The sequence below is a fragment of the Octodon degus genome, unplaced genomic scaffold (assembly GCF_000260255.1).
Source record: "Octodon degus isolate 3935 unplaced genomic scaffold, OctDeg1.0 scaffold00290, whole genome shotgun sequence".
NCBI classification, from domain to species: Eukaryota; Metazoa; Chordata; class Mammalia; order Rodentia; family Octodontidae; genus Octodon; species Octodon degus.
Window position 1 is genome coordinate 925885 of NW_004524866.1, and position 19846 is coordinate 945730.

General features: G+C 35.2%; 1 protein-coding gene across 1 annotated transcript in view; it reads left to right on the forward strand.

Moving 5' to 3' along the window:
* The first annotated feature begins 467 nt into the window (after positions 1-467).
* The window catches only part of LOC101562299 (vomeronasal type-2 receptor 116-like), a 21910-nt gene continuing 2531 nt past the window's right edge, over positions 468-19846 (forward strand). The window contains 5 exon segments of the mRNA XM_023707440.1: positions 468-673; positions 14307-14476; positions 15499-15736; positions 16404-16650; positions 17124-17247. Of these exon segments, the coding sequence (XP_023563208.1) occupies positions 468-673; positions 14307-14476; positions 15499-15736; positions 16404-16650; positions 17124-17247 (985 nt within the window).

Below are 19846 nucleotides of genomic sequence, written 5' to 3' on the forward strand. Positions count from 1 at the left end.
TTCAGAAACATCTAAGACTGAATCCTCTGGTTCAATCCATTTGCATCATCCCAAATGCTGTCCATGTAAATAGCCTGTAGGTGAAGGCCTGGGACAAAATATACATCAAGGAGAAGGCTCCTGGGAACTTGGTGTAAGTGTTTAGAGTGAAACAATGGTGCCTGCAGGTGTAGAAGTGATCATAAATATTTCCTAATATATGTTTTTTACAGAGACACCAGATCTCAGATGCAGAGCTTCAGGGAAACTGGTGGACAATTCCTCTAAGGACATGAGGCTTCAATGAAATGATTTAAGATTTTTAAAGCATCCATCTTTGTTGAAATGAAAAACTGCATGCCCTTCCATTCCTACATATATGGAAACTACCCTACCAACAGAAGTACACACACAAGATACATGGTCACCAAGTAATATTGCAGACTCATCTTTCCTTTGATTTAAGCATCTGTATGTACTCCACAAAGATGCCCTTTTTCAGCGTGATCTTACTCTTCTCGCAGCTGCCTCCCACAGTGTACAACTTGTCTGATGATGACAGTCTTCAAAGCCTGAGCACCAGAGTGTACAAGGATGGAGACGTGGTGATCGGCGGATTCTTCTCCCTGTACACCTGTCTGTACTTCACGGGAATGTCCCAAATAAAACCCACCAGGGACTTTCTCATCATAGAGTAAGTGTCCTTTTGCATTTATTTTTTTTTGCTTGATAATCAGAATCAATAATGCCTGGAGTTTATGAATGGAGAGATCTATATTCTCTGTATTCTTATCCTGTCCTTTCTGTACACACTCAGAATTGTTTATAACTTATTTTTCATTTTGTTCCATCATTCAGTTTTGAACTGAGGAATTTTTTATATCTTATGCTTTCTTTTTAAAGATGAGGTTATGAGGGAGAGAGCATCTTTGCACCCTACTGTATTTCATATAAACTTTATTATATCTTACTTGACACTTCAAGACATGAATGGGTCTCAAATATAGAATCAATCCAAGTGCCAGGTTGATCTCAGTGTTATAAGACAGCAGTAAATATTTCTTTCCTAAAGATCCGCATCTGTAATGTTTCCTTCACCTTACACAAAATATCTCATATATACACAGTTAGTTATGCTCCTCTTCTTTGGGAATTGCCCACTGGTTTCTCACTGTAGATATTTACTAACATTTGAAAATACTGTGAATGTCAAGGTTTTCACCGGAGTGATTCTCTCTGCTGCATCTGCAACCCAGGCCAGGACTAGTGGGGCAGTTTCTGTGAAATTCCTTCTTCTGGTTTCATCCTTCTTCACCTACATTTTCTTAGTTTTCAGACATCTCAGCATCTCTCCTATGGCTAACATTATCATGAATAAATACAATTTGGATGGAATCATAAAATCAGAGATTGTAGGAGACTCTTTGTGCTTTGTCTTTTGCCGGGTGGTAGAGCCACAGTGCTCTCTTTACTAGCTGTTCATGCCCAGAAATAGAAAAGACAGCATTCATAATTAGGGCATCTTCTGATCCAACGTATTTGTACCTATCCCTTGTGCATTATCAAATATAAGATATTCACTCAAATTTTTGTTCTTAGATAATTTTAAGATGTTGGTTTATTTCTGAGACAAAGCTTTGTTATGATGCTAATGTTGGCTAAAGCTTTTGCACTGAAGAAATCAGGCTTCAGGCCCAACTATCTGTAATTAACATCATGTGTCATTACACTGAGCCGTTTCCAAATTAATTTTTCAAAATATGTTTGATATTGGTGGTCATTTTCTTTAAGGTATATATTTTTATTCTGATGGTTACTGCTTATTGTTTCTGGTAGCTAGTAGCAAGTCTGAAAAAATATTTGATGAAGGAGATGGAGAAACCCAGTATGAATTTCCTGCAGACTCTTAAAGTAAGAATTACTGATGGAACTTCCTGAAAAAAATGAGAAAGTTTTGTGCAATCACAGAATAATCATCAGTATGTTAATAGTGGTGTGAAGGGCAGAAATCTTGAGGTAGATCCTGAAGTCTACATGTGCTGATGGGGGTTTACAGCCAGAGCAACAAGGAGGCCAGGATGAAGAACTACCAAGAGACAACATAGGTGTCATGAGCACTGGGCAGAGCCAAACTGAGAGGATTTTAGAGGAAATAATTCAGGTGGGAATTGACACACTCCGGACAGCAAGGCATGAAAACCTGGTCAGATACTAAGTGTGATCAGATTTCCAGGATGTTTCAAGAGTTCTGGAGAAAGTGTGTTTCTCTTCCTGAGGAGAGAAGAGAGGACCCCTCTCCCTTTCCTTTTTCTGTCCATGTTTACCTGCTCATGGCAGCTGTTAGTCTTTTCCTGACCATGTGCTGTGTACAGTTGGTGGCTAAAAATACCTTCCTTTCAACCCCAGGTGCTTTCAATGTGCAGGGCTCCTTAGGCATTGAGTAAAAATCCTCAAGTGTCCATGGCAATGCTCCAAAATTTCCTAAAATCTAAATGAAAATGAAGAGAACACTGCAAAATAATAATATGCAGAGATATAACATATGTTTTCTTTAGAGGATTATATTTGCAATTAGAATTGTAATATTATAAAGGAGCACATGACCCATGTGGGTATGTATGCCATAGCCACAGTATGTATAAATTAGTTTTCATAATATTCTGAAGATTATATTACATTATGTATCTTACAGATTATGATATCTAAATAGAATATATATTAATAGCATGAGGTAAATAGGATTTCAAGTCCGCATCTTGTACAGCAATTAACCACTAAGAAGAATATATGCAGTGTGTTATTTGTTGAAACTGTACTTCTGATTTGATTTGAAACTGTCTCATTGCTGTTTATCAATAAAATTTAAAAAAAAAAATAGCATGAGGATGATTTCTCTATCCATTAACTTATTTTATATAAGAAATGAAGATTTATATTTTTATGAGTACCTTCATGTAATTCTTAGGCCTATATAATAGGGTATCTTACAAAGTGAACTCTATCGACTTTCACCAAATTTCAATGTTCCTCATTTTCAAATTGGTTTCTAATTTCATGAGGATAATAATAGACAGATCTTTGAGAAAGATAGATTGTTGCAGTAGATCTACATTCTTACAAGGACAGGGGCTCTATGCTAAACTATCTTTAATTTAAAATTATTTTGTTGATTTCATTTAAAAAAAAAACCTTGTAAAACATAATACATACTCCCAGAAGCTATGTAAAGCAGTATATTTTCTTTATGGTTATACCAAAGGTGGCACAACTTGATGTGTGTAAGTAGATTTTCATTTATATATTTAAATTTTATTAGGAGATTGATTACATATTTTCTTTTTAAAATCTTCTATTTATTTATTCATTTATTTGGTACACCATTTCACTATTCAGCTCAGACTAGTAGTGATTCTCCTGTGTTGGCCTCCCCCATCACTAGGATTATAAGCATGCACCACTACACCTGATTTTGGTGGCCAGCTGGGCACGGAGCTGGAATAGCATGTGGTACCAGGGATCAAACTTATGTTCTTCTGCTTCCCAGGCAGGGGCTTAGACCATCGAGCTATCTCCCTGACCCCCAATTACATATTTCCATGTAATCTTAACCATGTTTTAGTCTACACTTTGTTATTTACCAATTTTTCCATCATATAAATTTTTAGCACTTCAGAAATGTGTTAAATATTTAAGAAAACAAATATTAGATCATACATATTTAAATATTTCAGGAATTTTTTGCTTGAATTAAGCATTTTTTGCACATAATATAAGAAAAGTGGAAATGAACATGTAGGTAGAGAGAAAATGGTCATGTAAGTGTATGTATTTGCACAGACATGCATGTAAATTCTTGTATTTGTGTGGTGCTGAGTTTAGAGCCCAGGGGCTTTACTCTGAGCTTCATTTTTAGCTCTTTAATAATTTGCTTAGGCTTATAACATTGAGGAAGCGACTAAGTTTTTATGTTGCCAAAGTGGGTCTAAAACTTACGAGTTTTCTGCATCAACATCCTCCGGTGCTGTGTTTACGAGTGTGGGTCTCTAGACTTTGTACTTATTTTAATATATTTGTTATGCTTTAACAACTATTCTGAGATGTTTGTTTTAATTTTGCATGAATGATTATAGTAAGCAATTTTTTAGAATAGATCTCAATCACCATTGACAAAACAATTTAATATTTATATTGATTTTCAATACAACTATCAGATACAAGGCATATATGTATTGCCATATTTATAAATATAAATGGAGGATTAACCACAGGTTGTTTCTTTTTTATTCTCATTTATTCTGTGAAAATGTGAAATTTAAATGTTTTTATATGCTATGTTTAGTAGTAACGTTTCTTCCAAATTTGTATCAACTAATTCTGAATTATTTTCACTATGTTTAATAACCTTTTAGGTAAGTTTTGCTATTTCCAGAAAAAAAGACTCTTGCATATATTTATCTATTTGCTTATTTATTTATTTTTATTTCATTTATTTTTTATTAATTTTATTGAGAAACAAATAGCAATGAGACAGTTTCAAAACTGAATAAATGACAGCTTCAATCATTACTACATTGCATATTGTCTTTGTAGTGGCTATTCATAGTAGAAGATGCAGATATTATCTCCAAAAACTCTTTAGTACAATTCTTTCTTCTCATTGAATTAAGAGAATGGAGCAATATATATCCTAACTATTTTGTATTTACAAATACAAAATAGTCCTTCATTTGTAGCCTCTTCTCTTGTTTGTTTTGTAAGAGATGGGTATTCCATTGCCATTTAAATATTGTAGTTGCAAAAAATAAAATAAAATAAAATTAATATTGTAGTTGCATGAATTCAGAAAAATAATGAATATACTCTTAGTCCATAATAGTAGTGGATCATGCATAGTACTGCCAATGTCAGAAGTTATTGACTTGAGTCTTTTACAGTTGAGCATATTAATATGGCTGTACTTTTTATACCTCATTTTCATACTTTTCTGCTGGATGGTTAAGACCAAGATAAAGTAAGACCTATATAACAACAAATGTAACCTTTTATCTGAGAAGATCAGTAAAATCTCCTCAGATTTACCCTGAAACCTGATACCACAGTGTACAGATCCTTTGTCAGTGTCAGCCATGTGAATGTGTCACGGCCATTACTTGACCAATTTGCTCTCTGTGAAAGCCTGAGAGAATGTTGTATCTCCATGTGACTCTCCTTAGACACATTCTATATCATTGATCACTTTCCTCTATGACCCTATAGTATTCTTGATCAGTTCACTTGGGACACAACTGAGTTATAGGATGTTACAGTACAGGTTCTCCTATGTCTTAGGTCCTCACTGACCTTGAAAGACTAGGGCCAAAATGTTGACTTTCCTTTCAGCCCTTCTTTTTCTCTCATGTTTGGTCTGCAAACTGTAGTTGTTAATCCTCCAGAAGAGAAGCTTAATGATATTATTGCCCTGTAACATGAGCAGTTGAGCTGAACCTCACTATCTGTCTGATTGTCAAACATCTTAGACATAACATGATACTGGTATTTTCCAGCAAGTATTGATATGCTGTACATTAAATCCCTAGAGAATGTGAAGAAAAAATAAAAACAGAAAAAAATATTTTAAAAATAGGAATAAACAATTACATATTTTTACAAGGAAGTTTGGAATTCTAACCATATACAGCACTGTAGCAGGACAGTCCTATGACATTTTTTCTTGTCTCTTGTTTTAATTTCTTACCCTTATTTTTAAACAAACATTTACTTGAAAGACGGTGTTTCGATAATTGGTATGACATAACAAGCAGTATGTATTTATTAGACCAGAATGACAGGCATTCCAAGCATGACCCTAGTATTATACCTTGCTATTCAGTGCAGCTGCTTAGTTCATAGGTATCAGCATATATAGTTAGTCAGGGTGAGAATCTTGCCAATTAACTGCTAGTTTTAAAAACCTGCTGCAGATTCTTAGGATCGTTGCTTTAAGCATTTTGTGCATATAAATGTATGCTTTTGCCCTTGTCATGTTTCCTAATTTTTCTCCTTGCCATCTCTTTGCTGTTTAATTCTTAAGTTCTTCCTTTCCTTTTAATTTTGTTATACCTATCTGTTTATATTTCTTCTTTTGAGTTCTTCCACTAAGGAGACTATGATGTTTGAACATGTGGGTCTGGTTTATTTCACTTATGAGTATATCTTCAAGTGGCATGCACTTAAATATAAAGGCTTCGAGTTTATCATTCTGTATATCTGAGTAGTATTCCATTGTATAAAAATACCACATCATTTTCATCCTTATCTAAGCTGACCGGCATATTCGTTGCTACAGGATTTCAATATCACAAATTGTGCTGCTATAAACATAGGTGCACACATGTCACTATGATATGATGTTTTCAGTTCCTTTGGAAAAAATTCCCAGTAGGGGGATAGCTGCTTAGAATGGGATTTCCAGTCCTAGTTTTTTAAGGAGTCTCCACGCTGATTGCCATCATGGTTGCACCAGTCTACATTCCCACCAAAAGTGGAGAAGGGTTCCTTTTTCCCCACAGTAACACCAACATTTGCTGTTGGTTGATTTCTTTATGATAGCCATTCTTTCTGGGTTCAGATGGTATTTCAGTGTTGTTTTAATTTGCATTTCATGAATGGCTAATGATGGGGAGCATTTCTTCATATATTTATTTGCTTCTCTAATTTCATCCTCTGAGAAATGTGTGTTCAACTCTGATGCCTATTTCTGGAATAGGTCTTTAAATTTTGGGACCCTAATGTGTTTTTTACCTGTGCACTCTGATTTTTGTTCATTAAATTTTTGCCTACTCCTATGTCTTAAGAGTTCTTCCTACTTTTTTTTCCAGGAGATTGAGTGTTTCTGTTTTAATGTTTAGATCTTTAATCCATTTTGACTTTAGCTTAGTGCATGGCAATAGACCTGGGTCAATTTTAGTTTTCAGCATGTAGAGCCAGTTTTTCCAGCACCATTTGTTAAAGAGGATATCTTTCTTCAAGTAAGAATGTTTGGCCCCTTGTCAAAGATAAGGTGGCTGAGTGTGTTCATAGAAGCTTCTGAGTCTTCTGATTTATTCCATTGATATTCAGGCCTGTTTTGTTGCCAGTACCATGCTGATTTTATCACACTAACCTTGTAATATAATTTCAAGTCAGGAATTGTAATGCGTCCTGCCTTGTCTTTATTGCCCAGGATTGCCTTTGCTATTCTAGGTCTTTTCTGGTTCCAAATAAATTATAGGAATGATTCCTCTAGGTCTGTGTGGTACGTTGTTGGTATTTTGATAGGGATTGCATTAAATCTATACAACAATTTTGGGAGTATGGACATCTTCACAATGTTGGTACTTCTTATCCAGAAGCAGAGAATATCTTGCCACTTTCTGAAATCTTCTACAAGCACTTTTTTAAGAGTACTGTCATTTTCCTTGAAAGGATCTTTAACTTCTTTAGTTAGATGAATTCCAAAGTATTTCATTTTCTGCAGTGCCATTGTAAAAGGTATTGTTTCTATAATTTCCCTCTCAGTGTTTTTGTTATCTGTATAGAGAAATGCTACTGACTTTTGGGTATTGACTTTGTATCTTGCTATGCTGCTGAATTTGTGTATCAATTCTAGTAGCTTCTTGGTGGAGTTTTTTGGGTCATCCAAGTAAAATAAGTGTAATCTGCAAATAACGAGAATTTAACTTCTTCTTCACCTATTTTATTCCTTTTATTTCTCCCTCTTGTCTAATGTTTGTAGCTAATGATTCCAGAACTATATTGAATAGGAGTGGTGATAGAGGACATCCTTGTCTTATACCAGATCTGAGAGTAAAAGATTTCAGTTTTTCTTCATTTAGAATTATGTTAGATATTGGGTTGTCACAGATGGCTTTAATCATATTGAAGTAGAGGCCATCTATTCCAATTTTCTGTAGAACCTTGAACATGAATGAGTGTTGGACTTTGTCAAAAGCCCTATCTGCACTGATTGTGTTTTTTTATTTTTAATGAGACTAGTGTGCATTTCAAAACAATTTAATGATTAGAAAACATAATTTTAATGTTTTCACCTAATTTGATAGAATTACATGTTTTTTTCCACTTTCCAGAACAAAAATATTTAATTTGTATATATCTAACATATAACTTTCCCTTAATGTTTTATATTAGTGACCCTTAGTTGGAAAGTTTTGACTACAAGACACACATTTACTCTTCAGTTGGGTTCTGCACGTTTTGTAAATCCTGTGGCCTCTTCCGAGGTTTTAATGTTTCTGAAGTGAACTGTCTTCATTTTTATGAGATAATACTTCTATTCCTTTTCCTCTGCTATCTTAGTATATATTTATTTTCTGAATTAAGAATCTCAGCAGAATAGTTACAAGTTCTGGTGCAAGCAAACAAAAATTTTGGTCTGTATTTCACTGGCAATACTCAGAACCTACAGCTTCTTTAAATACAATCACCATATAGCATTCAAGGCAGCTCACTGTGTGTCTACAGTGTGATTTCCATGGCTGTCAACGAAGACTTCTAGGAGTTCAGTGTGTGATTGCCTGTGCAAAGCAGTTTCTAATAAGCACCGCATCCTTGATGCGAGCCATTTCTTCATTAGTTAAGACTGATATTTTCATTTGAAATTTTAAAATTTCAGTAAACATTATCAATTACAATCTGTTCGTGTTTATGGGATGAAATCTGAAGCACTGATTTTAATTGAATTTTCCAATAATTAGATGAAGCAAATCAACATATCTATCACCTCCTACACATCTCCACATGGATGAACATAACACCAGTTTTTTTAAGTTATCTTTAAAGACAAAGTATGCAAAAAATGTCTTTCTAACAGTTAATGTATGTAAGAGAACATGGGTGTTCATTAGTGTAAAATGTTATATATATTCTCTGATAAAGATGGTTTTCTTCTTCCAGGAAAGATAAGATTAAAAAAAAAAACCTATCAAAGTTTCAATGACATATCTGGAATTATCCTGTGCACATTTTTGTACTTATAACTAAGTAGTAGAAACTTTATGAAAACCCAAATATGTCTCATATCTAAATTAAGTTTCACAAATGAGTATTTTAGTAGACTGAATACATATTAATTTAATGTAAGCAGGATTCTATTAATGAGTGTACTGTGCTTTCTGCTGGATTATGGAAAGAACCAGTTAATGCTTTAATTTGTTTTGTCCCTTTTTTTCAATAGTTTGTATTTTTTCGTTGTCCTATTTCTTTCTTTATCTTCCAATTTTACATGCATGTATCTGGCAATATGAATAATGGGTTGGAAGAGAACACTATGGATTACAGCAAATGCATATCATATCATATCCTATTGTTAAGTGAAAATCTGTATCACTTGTAATATTTTGTTTGAATTCTAATTTGTACTTTCTTAAAAAATAAAAGATATACTAGCTTGGTGTGATGCATGTAAGCAATTCCAGCACCAGGGAGACAGACGCAGGAGGTTCCCTTTGAGTTCAAGACCAGCCTGGTCTACAAAATGAGCTCAACATTAGTTTGTACTGAATAGTGAGAAGACCCTGTCTCAAAATTTGCCTCACTACCCCTCAAAAAAAGCTTTTGGTAATCTAAACAACTAAGTTGAAGAAAACACTATGCACTATTAACAATAACATCGAATTTGTATCATTTTTTCAATGAAGTTCTATAACATTTGTTTTTTATTATTTTTATTATTTTTATTATTTTGAATGCTCTTTTAAAAACATTTAAATAGGGCCAGCCATATAGCTCAGTGGATTAAAGTGCTTAGAAGCAGGTGCCAAAGGTTTGATTCCAGGCCTACTGTGCCACCCCTTCCCCCAGGGAACACTGAGATGGCAGTTGAGACTGTGGCGCATTTCTGCAATCCCAGTGCTTGGGAAGCTGAAAACAGGAGGATCACTATGAGTCTGATCAACTCAGTGAGACCCTGTAGATTCTGTACTAAATGCAAAAAAAATGAAAAGAGGAAAAATAAAAGTTATCATATAAACAGCAAGCAACCATGAAAAAATCAATCCAGGCCCCACAAGACAAAGCAAAAATAGTAACATAATAATTAGTGAGGTCATTCAGAAAGCTTAAGACAGCACCAGTACCATAAAAAATTCTTCACAAAAATAATAGCAAAAACCTTTCCATGCACTGATGAGCAATTAGACATACAATAAAGGAAGCATATAAAACTCTAAACAACCATAATGAAAATAGATGTATACCCAGACATAAAATAACCAAAATCCCAGAAATTAAACACAAGAACAGACTATTAAAAGCTGTTAGAGAACAAAACAATCACCTATGTGGGAAAGCACATGAGACTCACAGAAGACAACTCACCACTATCTCTCTACTTAAGAAAAGCTGGCAGTGAAATATTTCCAGCCATGAAAGAAAACAACTTCCTCTCCAGATTAATACCCTGCAATACTAACTTTCAAAATTAATGGAGAAATAAGATATTTCTCTGACCAAAAAAAAAATGAAATTAATGAGCACCAAATCAATCTGCAAAGAGTAGGAAAATTATTCCAGAAAGAGATAAAAGTGACCACAATTGCAAGATCAACAACAGCAACAAACCACCAGGCAGGGGAAACAACTAAGCAGAGGAGAAAATCAGGAAAACCACAGCAGGAAAATACCAAAAGGTAACTGAAGACCTCACACCACAGAGATATGTGTGCACCCATGTTTATAGCAGTGCAATTCGTCATAGCTAAATCCTGTAAATAGCCCAGGTACCCATCAAATGAAGGATGGAAAAGAAGATGTGGGATTTAAACACAATGGAGTCTTAATCAGCATAAAACACAATAAATTTGAGTCTTTTCTCAGTAAATGGATTTAACTAGAAAACATACACTCACGTGAAATAAATCTGACCTGCATGTGCAAAAGTAGCATTGTCTCCTTAGCGTGAGAACCTGAAAGAGGAAAAATGGAATATGAAGGGTACAATAAATACTGGCAGAAAGGAACAAATTTATTCAAAAGGAAGGAGTTACTGAGTTGAAGAAAAGACAGGAGAGGGAGCAGGCAAAAGAGATTTATCTACATATGTAAGGGTTATGTGTTTGGACAGCTACACTGTGCATTTCTGCTAATCTATGCAAAGAGGCAGTTAATGCTTAAATTTGTTTCATCTCATTTTTTGAATTCTACTTTTTCACTTCTTAATTTCTTTTTTATCCATTTTATTGAGAAAAAATAAAATAGCAATGAAACATTTTCAAAACAGGATAGTAAAACAATGACAATAATTAATACATTGCATATTGTTGTCTTCATGTTAGTCATTTGGAAGAAAAGTTGCAGACATGATGTCTTTTCTAAACAATATTAGTACAAACCTTTCTTCTCAATGAGCTAAGAGAAATTAGCTGTATATCTATCCTATCATGTATACATATTATATATTTCTTTCTTCTTTCTTTTTCCAATTTTATATGCCTATATCTGGTAATATGAATAACTGGAAGACAACACTCTATAGTACAATTCCAGCAATGCTGTGAAATTCATATTACTTTGTTACATGAAATTCTGTGTCACTTGTAATTGTTTCTATTTTAACTCTAATTTTTGCTCTTTTATAAAAGTTTTTTTTAAAGATAAGCCAATACCTACCAGTTATAACCATCAATGTAAATGACCTCAATTCATCAATGAAAAGAAATAGACTTGCAAGGTGAATCAAAAAACCAGGTACAACATTATGCTTGATAAAAGAAACAAATTTAACTCAAATGAAGATCATAAGCTAAAAGTCAAAGGATTGAAAACAAACATCTTCCATACTACACAGAACCCAGTAAAAAGCAGGGGTAGCTATCCTATTTGCACATAATGTCAATTTTTTTTCAAAATTTTATTGATAAACCGATAGCAATGAGACAGTTTCAAATCAAATCGGTAGGACAGTTTCAATAACTAACACACTGCATATATTCTTCCTTGTGGTTAATTGCTGTACAAGATGCGGTCTTGAGATCCTATTTACAAACACCATTAGAACAAATCATTCTATTCATTAAGAGAATGTAACTATATATCTATCCTAACCACTTTGAATACACAGATACAAAATGGACATTCATCTGTATACCCCTTTTTTCTAAGTTCTGTTATTTGAATATTATAGGTGTGTAAACTCAGCAAAATATTCTAAAAGAGTCCAGTAGCCCATAATGGCATTGGGTCTTCTGTTTAACCAGCAATGTCAGAAATTATTGACCTGAGTCCCCCAGACCTCAACATAACAGCCTGGCTTTACTTCCTATATTTCGTCTTCATAATGTCAATTTAAAGAAAGGCTGATCAAAACATAGAAAGAACACTGCATACTAGAATAAAGGCCATACATCCATTGTTAGAAAATTACATATAATTTTCACTACAATATTGTACAAATAGGGAGCTATGAATAAATCACCAGTTAGAAAACTCTGAACACTTTTTGCTATTGAGTACAAACTGTATAACTTGAAGAGAAAATACCAAACTCAATTAACTCTTTTCGTAACAGATCGGTAGAAACCAAATTAAATTTGAAAAATTTTAAGAAAAAATATTATGAAAATATTATTTATTCAATACATTGAGAATAATTCATTGGTTGTTTCATTCATTACCCAAAACTTACAGGAAATACACGGTAAAAAATAGCAGAGAATGCAAAACACAAGCCATAATGCCGGGGACTTCCAAGTTATCACAAAGAAATATGATGATCTTGCACATTAGAATATTCTATGATGATGTAGAGACAGAAAAGAAAACAACAGAAATGAAATTTATAAAATGTATAATGACAATGTAAAGAAACTGTAGGATTTAGAGGAAAATGATAATAATATGGTAGTATTCTGAGGAATTTCAGCAATCCTGTCTGAAAGATGACACTTCTGCAATAGCAAGGATAAAATTTAATTAGCAAATATAGTTCAGTAGACACATACAGACAGCTATAGGTCAGGACTGAACAACACATATTGCAGGCAGGGATGCAGCAGTGGAGTAGAAGAACTGCATAGTGGGGGCTTCCCTGGGCTCTATTTGCATCAGAGCAGGAACAAAAGCGCACATCCTTCTCCATCACTCGGGGAGTGTGAACTATACGTGCACCTGACCTAATCTGCTCACCAAGCCTCAAGGATAGAACAATGAGAAATAGTACCTCTGTTTCAGTCTCTCAAATCACATATCAGGCAGTATTGCAAAATCTTCACTTTTTGCAAGACCATTTACCAGGTATTGGAAGGTGTGGAGCACAGGGATGGTTTAGCATAAGCCCTGTGACAGATATTAAACTTTGTATTGAAATTATCAATGTGTTTTTAAACAAAGGGATGTGTAAAATATATCATCTCTCACTGTCGTCTTCTCACACTTATTTGCCCTTCATTTCTGTTCCAAATGTCTTTGTCCTTTCAAGATTTCTGTCCTGACTAGCTCCGATGGAGACAGGAGCCTCTTGGGTTTCGATGGGGGCAGAGCCAACCACCTGCTGCTCCATCTTCATCACACAGATGTCCTCAGACTCTGCATGTCAGCACCAATCACACTCTTCCTCTACCATTATTGTTCCCAGTATTTTGTATTTCAACTTCATGTGGATATCACAACTATGAAGTACTTGCTAGTGTATTAATGTGTGAGATTATTTTAGTTTTTCACAGTAGAAAATGTATTAAAAACCTACCCTAAGCATTTCGTGCTTTCCTTTCGCTGCACTTCCCTTTATAGCTGAAATCATTTTCTCTCTATATATGGAGCTTAGTAAAGTCCTCTTAGACCTTGAGTTATGTAATTTTCTTAGTAAAAATTACAAAACCTTGTGGGCATCAGCTCTTGCAGAGATAGATTGCATTTTCTAAGTGTTTGTATTGACATAAGGTTTTATTTTAACTCAGAGCCCTGAGTAAAAATGTATCACAAGCTATAAGTCTAAGACATTATTTGTGTTTTGTCAGAAATTGTTCATGATAACAATTTTTATAAGAAACTATAAGAAATTGACTCAAGACTTATATATGGAAGTTGTGGTAATATGCCCTCCTACAAAAACATATGCGGCATATTCTCTTTGGTCTATTATGAAAGTATTACTCTTCTCCATGACAAATCCACAAACATAATGCAATTTAACACTAGTCAAATCCAACACATAACCCTAAAGCAAGCACACTCATGTTTAGGTTATGAAGGAGGAGAGAAACATAGCATTTAATTAATAAGTGATATTGTTCGGGGTTGAACAATATGTATGTATTGAGGATTTATCTCTAATAAGTACTTTGCTCTTTTTTCAGGCTTATGCCTAGCAATTTCCCAAATGTTCTGGCCTTCATTTTTGCCATTGAAGAGATCAACAGGAATCCTCATCTTTTACCAAACATTTCTCTGGGATATGAGTACCACAATTTACTATACAGCTACTGGAGGATATTAGAGAGTTTCCTCATTCTGTACCCAGGACAAAGTGGGACCCCCTAACATTGCTACAGAGACTAAGTCTATAGCATTGCTAACAGCATCACCATGGGCAATTTCTTCTCAAGTTGGACCATTTCTGGAACTCTACAGATTTCCACAGGTGAGGCTGGGTAAATAGGGAAAGATAAAACCATGTCACATTAGGTGGCAGTATCAGATGCAGTTTCAAAGAGGGTGAATGGATGGACTGTGTTTGTCTGTCACACAAAATGTACAGCCTCAAAGTGCAACCCACTGAGGTTTATTGGTTATCTACAGTTTCTTTATGTTCATTAGAAATGCTGGAGAGATAAAATGGAAGATTTCTTGAACTCTTTCTGCTCAGTTATTTGCTCATACAAGACCCTAGAATGTGAGATTATTAAATAGATGGGAATAATCATTTTCCCTTCTAGAATTCATTGATATGTCTGTATTTTAGCTGTTATTTTGAAACCTTTATGTCAAGTTTCTTTGCATAACTTCGGATTTTCCTTTCCTTGTAGCTTACCTTTGGCACTTTTGATCCTGCCTTCAGTGACAGTGGCCAGTTTCCTTCTCTCCAGTAGGTGGCCCCAAAGGATGCATCTCTGGCCCTAGCCATGGTCTCCTTGATTCTTCTTTTCAGCTGGGCCTGGGTGGGACTGGTCATCACTGAAGGTCAGAATGGTTTCTAGTTCCTCTCAGATATGAGGAGGGAGACAGACAGGAATGGAGTCTGTATAGCATTTGTAACACTGATCTCAAATGCTCTTGTATCTTACATCCCAATTACAGAGCTGAAAAATTTCCTGACTAGAGAAATATCACCAGAAAATGTGGCAATCATTTATTATGACACTGATAGTCTGAATCATATAAACCATCTGATAGGGCTCCAATTAGTGACATGGAGAATCTGGGTCACTAACACACAGTGGCATGCAGACCTGGCAGGCAGAAATTTCATTCTGGACTCTTTCCATGGGATCCTCATTTTTTCACACCACCATAAGGAGAATTCTGGTTTTAATCAGTTTCTCTGAACAGCAACCCCCTTCAAATATCCAGAAGACACTTTCCTCACTCGGTACTGGTTCCAGAATTTCCACTGCTCGTTCTCTGCCTCTGACTGTTCCCTGAAGGACTGCACCCCCAATGCCTCCCTGGAATCACTGCCTTTGAATCATTTTGACACAGCCATGAGTGTTGGGAGTTTCAACACTTACAATGCTGTGTATGTGGCAGCCCACGCGCTCCAGGAGATGCTTCATGAACATACTCAAATGTAGCTCACAGAAAGTGGGGACAATATGGTGTTCCCTCCCTGGCAGGGAATGTCATTTTTATTGTGAGTCATGTCCTGTTCTCAAAGTCATCTTGTAGGGCTTTCCACAAGTGTAAAAACCAATAAAGAAAAATCTTTCAGAAAAGTGCAAAAGATTCTGTATCAATTGCATTGTTGAACTAAATTTTGGCACGGAATTGTATCACTATCATTGCATTAGCTCTGAAGGATGCCAATACTTTACAAAAGAAAGAAATAGAAACTTTTCCCAATGAAATATTAGAAAAGAAAATGGGATATCATGTGTCTGTTAAACACTACAGTGCTATTTTATTGAAGATTGACATTATCTTCCTCAAAATTCTTGTATTATAAAGTCACTTTGAAGGCAGTTATTGTGAGCAAAGTAAAAAAAATATGGGGTGGGAATATTTGGAATCCCTGTACACCATATATTTACATGGATCTGGTTGAAACATCTTTTGAAACTGAAGTTGTAGAAATACTATGATATTTTATCTTACTGTTCCTCTTTTGAAGTTAGGTAAATAGTCTATTAAGAAACAAAGAATAAAGAAATTCAGAGACTGCTCCCCATATAAGTTTTCTTTCCTAATATTGGGGCCCACAAAATCAAAAGACCCAATCAGTGTCCAATTCATCACAGGATTATACTTCCTTTTCAGCTACACCCCTTTCTGAAGGACCTCCAGGTTAACACACCTGCTGGAGAATAAGTCAATTTATACAAGAATAGTAAAGTGGACGCAAAGTACAATATTCTCAACTTTTGGAATTTTCCCGAAGGCCTGAGACTTAGGGTGAAAGTTGGAGAGTTTTCCCTGCATGTGCCACCTGGGGAACAGTTGGCCTTGTCTCAGGAGATGATAGAGTGGGCCATTGGAAGCACAGAGGTATGCTGCCAGCAAACCTAATTCAATTCATTAACAAAAATAATACAAATTTTGCTGTATATTTTCTTCCATGCCCGCGATCAGGAATGGTCACATGTGGAAATTAAACAGTTCAATTTTAAAATTGAAAGAATTTCCTATGAATCTTCTGATGGACTTTTTTTTCTTTTCTTTCTTTCTTTCTTTTTTTTTTTTTTTTTTGTGGAACCAGGAATTGAACTCAGACTCTTGACCTTGCCAGGGAAGTGCTTATCCTACTGAGTCATCTCCCCAACAATCCCCCTGGACCCTTTTCTGAAGGATTTTGATCATTGTTTCAAGAAGTGGATTTTTCAACCAGACTTTTTCAATATATTTTAGCCATTAAATAAATATGGCAGTGCACAAGTATTTGGAGTTATACATTAATACAAAATGTTTTTTCCTCTGCTTGTGAAAGGTGAAGTCACCAGCACAAATCTGCTTGTGTTCAGACTCCCCGCTCAGCTTGCAGTGAAAGCTGCACCCCTGGGTTCAGGAAGTCCCCTCAGGAAGGAAAGGCTGCCAGTTGTTTTGACTGCACCCCTTGCTCTAGGAATGAGATTGCTAATGACACAAGTAAGAGTAACTCCTCTGGAGCAGTTGTCTAACTCTCACTTGTCTCTAATCAATCTAAGAGTAAAATCTTGAAAAGAAAAACAAAGGCAAATTCTTTCTTCCCTCATTTAGCAATTTAACTCTGTAGCAATATATTGGGATAAATGATTCCATGTCCTGAACTGCATTTGAGTATGTTTTAAATGTCCTTTTGCTTTGCAGGGTGTGGGATGCAGACATGCTCTACACTGTGCTGTATTCTCAGCCATTTGCATACTGTTACTTTTAGAAAGGTTCTCTGTAAATTGCCTAGGCTGACCTAAAACTCATGGTCCTCCTACTTGAGAGCATAGGCATGTGACACCACACCTGGATTCTATGATTGATTTTTTTCTACATTCACTGAGAGCATTATGTTCCCAACTAATTATGGTGCATGCCTACCATCCTACTATTCTCAGAGGCTAAATCACAATGACTTTGATCCAGAGGCAGGTAGCTTTGTGGAAGATCCAGTGAATAGCTGGATGAACATGGATCATAATGTTTCAGAAGCCTGCTTCTCCTTTGGAAAGTACTTGCAAGTAGGATCAACTAAATATTTGACGGTAATTTAGAAAGACAGTGCCAAGTGAAAATTTTCAGTACTGCCTCAAAAAGTAGAAAGATAGGGCCCAAGAGATAGCTCATTGGCATAAGCACCTGCCCATCCGGTGCAAGGTCCCCAGTATGAGCACTGACTCAGCAAAGAAAAAAAAAGGAAGTACAAAAATGACAAGTTGTGCTGCTGTAGGTACTGATACAACTGTATCCCTGTAGCGTGATATATTCAGCTCTTAGGGGAGCATACCTCACAGGGGACATATGCATCATATGGAACTATTGATTTCAGTTATTTGAGAAATCTGCATGCTGATTTCTCTAATGGTTGTTTTAGTTTCCATTCCCACCAACAATGAAAGAGAATTCCTTTTCACCACAGCTTCACCAGCATTTGTTATTGTTTGATTTGATAATGACTGCCATTCTTTCTGGAATAAGGTAGAATATCAGTGTTGTTTTCATTTGCATTTCTCTGATGGCCAGAGATGTAGAACCTTTTTTGTTATATTTATTTATTTTTTTATTAATCTATTGAGAAACAAATAGCAATGCGACAGTTTCAAAACGAGTTAGTAGCACAATTTCAAAAATTAATACATTGCATATTGCTATCTTCCTAGTGGTTATTCATAGTACAAGATGCAGACATGACATTCTGTCCAAACACTATTAGTACAAATCATTCTTCTCATTGAATTAAGAGAAAGTAGCTATATATCTATCCTATTTTATATATACAGATACAAAATGGTCCTTCATTAAATCCAACTTTTTGTTTAGTTTTGTCAGAGATGGGTATTCCATTGCCATTTAAATATTGTAGGTGCATGAATTCAGGATAATAATCCAATACAGTCCATTAGTCCATAATAGAAATGGGATACCCATAGGACTGGTAATGTCAGAAGTTGTTGACTTGAACCTTTTACAACTCAGCATACTAATACAGCTTTACATTTTATACCTCATTTTTATACTTTTATGCTGGATGGTTAAGATCAAGATAAAGCAAGACCTATATAACAAGAAATATAACTTTTGTAACTGGCAAGGTCAGTCAAATCCCCTCAGGATTTACCTTGAAACCCTGTACCGCAGTTTGTAGATCCTCTGTTAGTGTCAGCCATGTGGATGAGTCATGGCCATTGCTTGAACAATTTGCTCTCTATGAAAGCCTGAGAGAATGTTTTCTTTCCCTATAACTCTCCTTAGGCACACTCGACATCATCAATCACTTTCCTTTGTGACCCTATAATCTCCTTGATCAGAAAATTTGGGACATAACTGAACTATAGGCTGTTACAGCACAGCTTCTCCGATGTCCTGAATCCTCACTGAACTTAAAAGTCTAGGGCCAAAATGTTGGCTGTCCTCACAGCCCTTCTTTTTCTCTAATTTTTGATCTGAAAGCTGAAGTTGTTAACCCTCCAAAAGAGAAGCTTAATGATATTATTACCCTATAACATAGGCAGTTGACCTTAACTTCACTGCCTTAATATCAAACATCTTAGACATAGTGTGGAGCAGGTATTTTCCATCAAGTATTGATACGTTAAACTTTAAGTCCCTACAGAATGTGAAGAAAAAACTATTTTAAAAAGTGGGAATAAACAATTATATGTTTTTACACAGAAATTTAGAAATCTGACAATATACAGCACTGTAGCAGGACAGTTCTATGACTTGTTTTTCTTGTTTCTTGTTTTTATTTATTACCTTTTTTAAAAACAACCATTTATGTTAGAGACAGTATAGCAGTAATTGATATTACATGACAAGTAGTACGTATTTAGAACACCAGAATGACAGGCACTTCAAGACTGGCAGAAGTATTACACATTGCTATCTTCAATGAAGTTGCTTAGTTCATAGGTATCAGCATATATAGTCAGGGTAAGAACCCTACCAATTAACTTCTAGTTTCAAAAATCTGCTGAAGATTCTCCGGATCATTGCCTTATCACATGTTTATTGACTGTATTTAATTTAAGTTGATTAAGCTTCTGTGTAAATATGT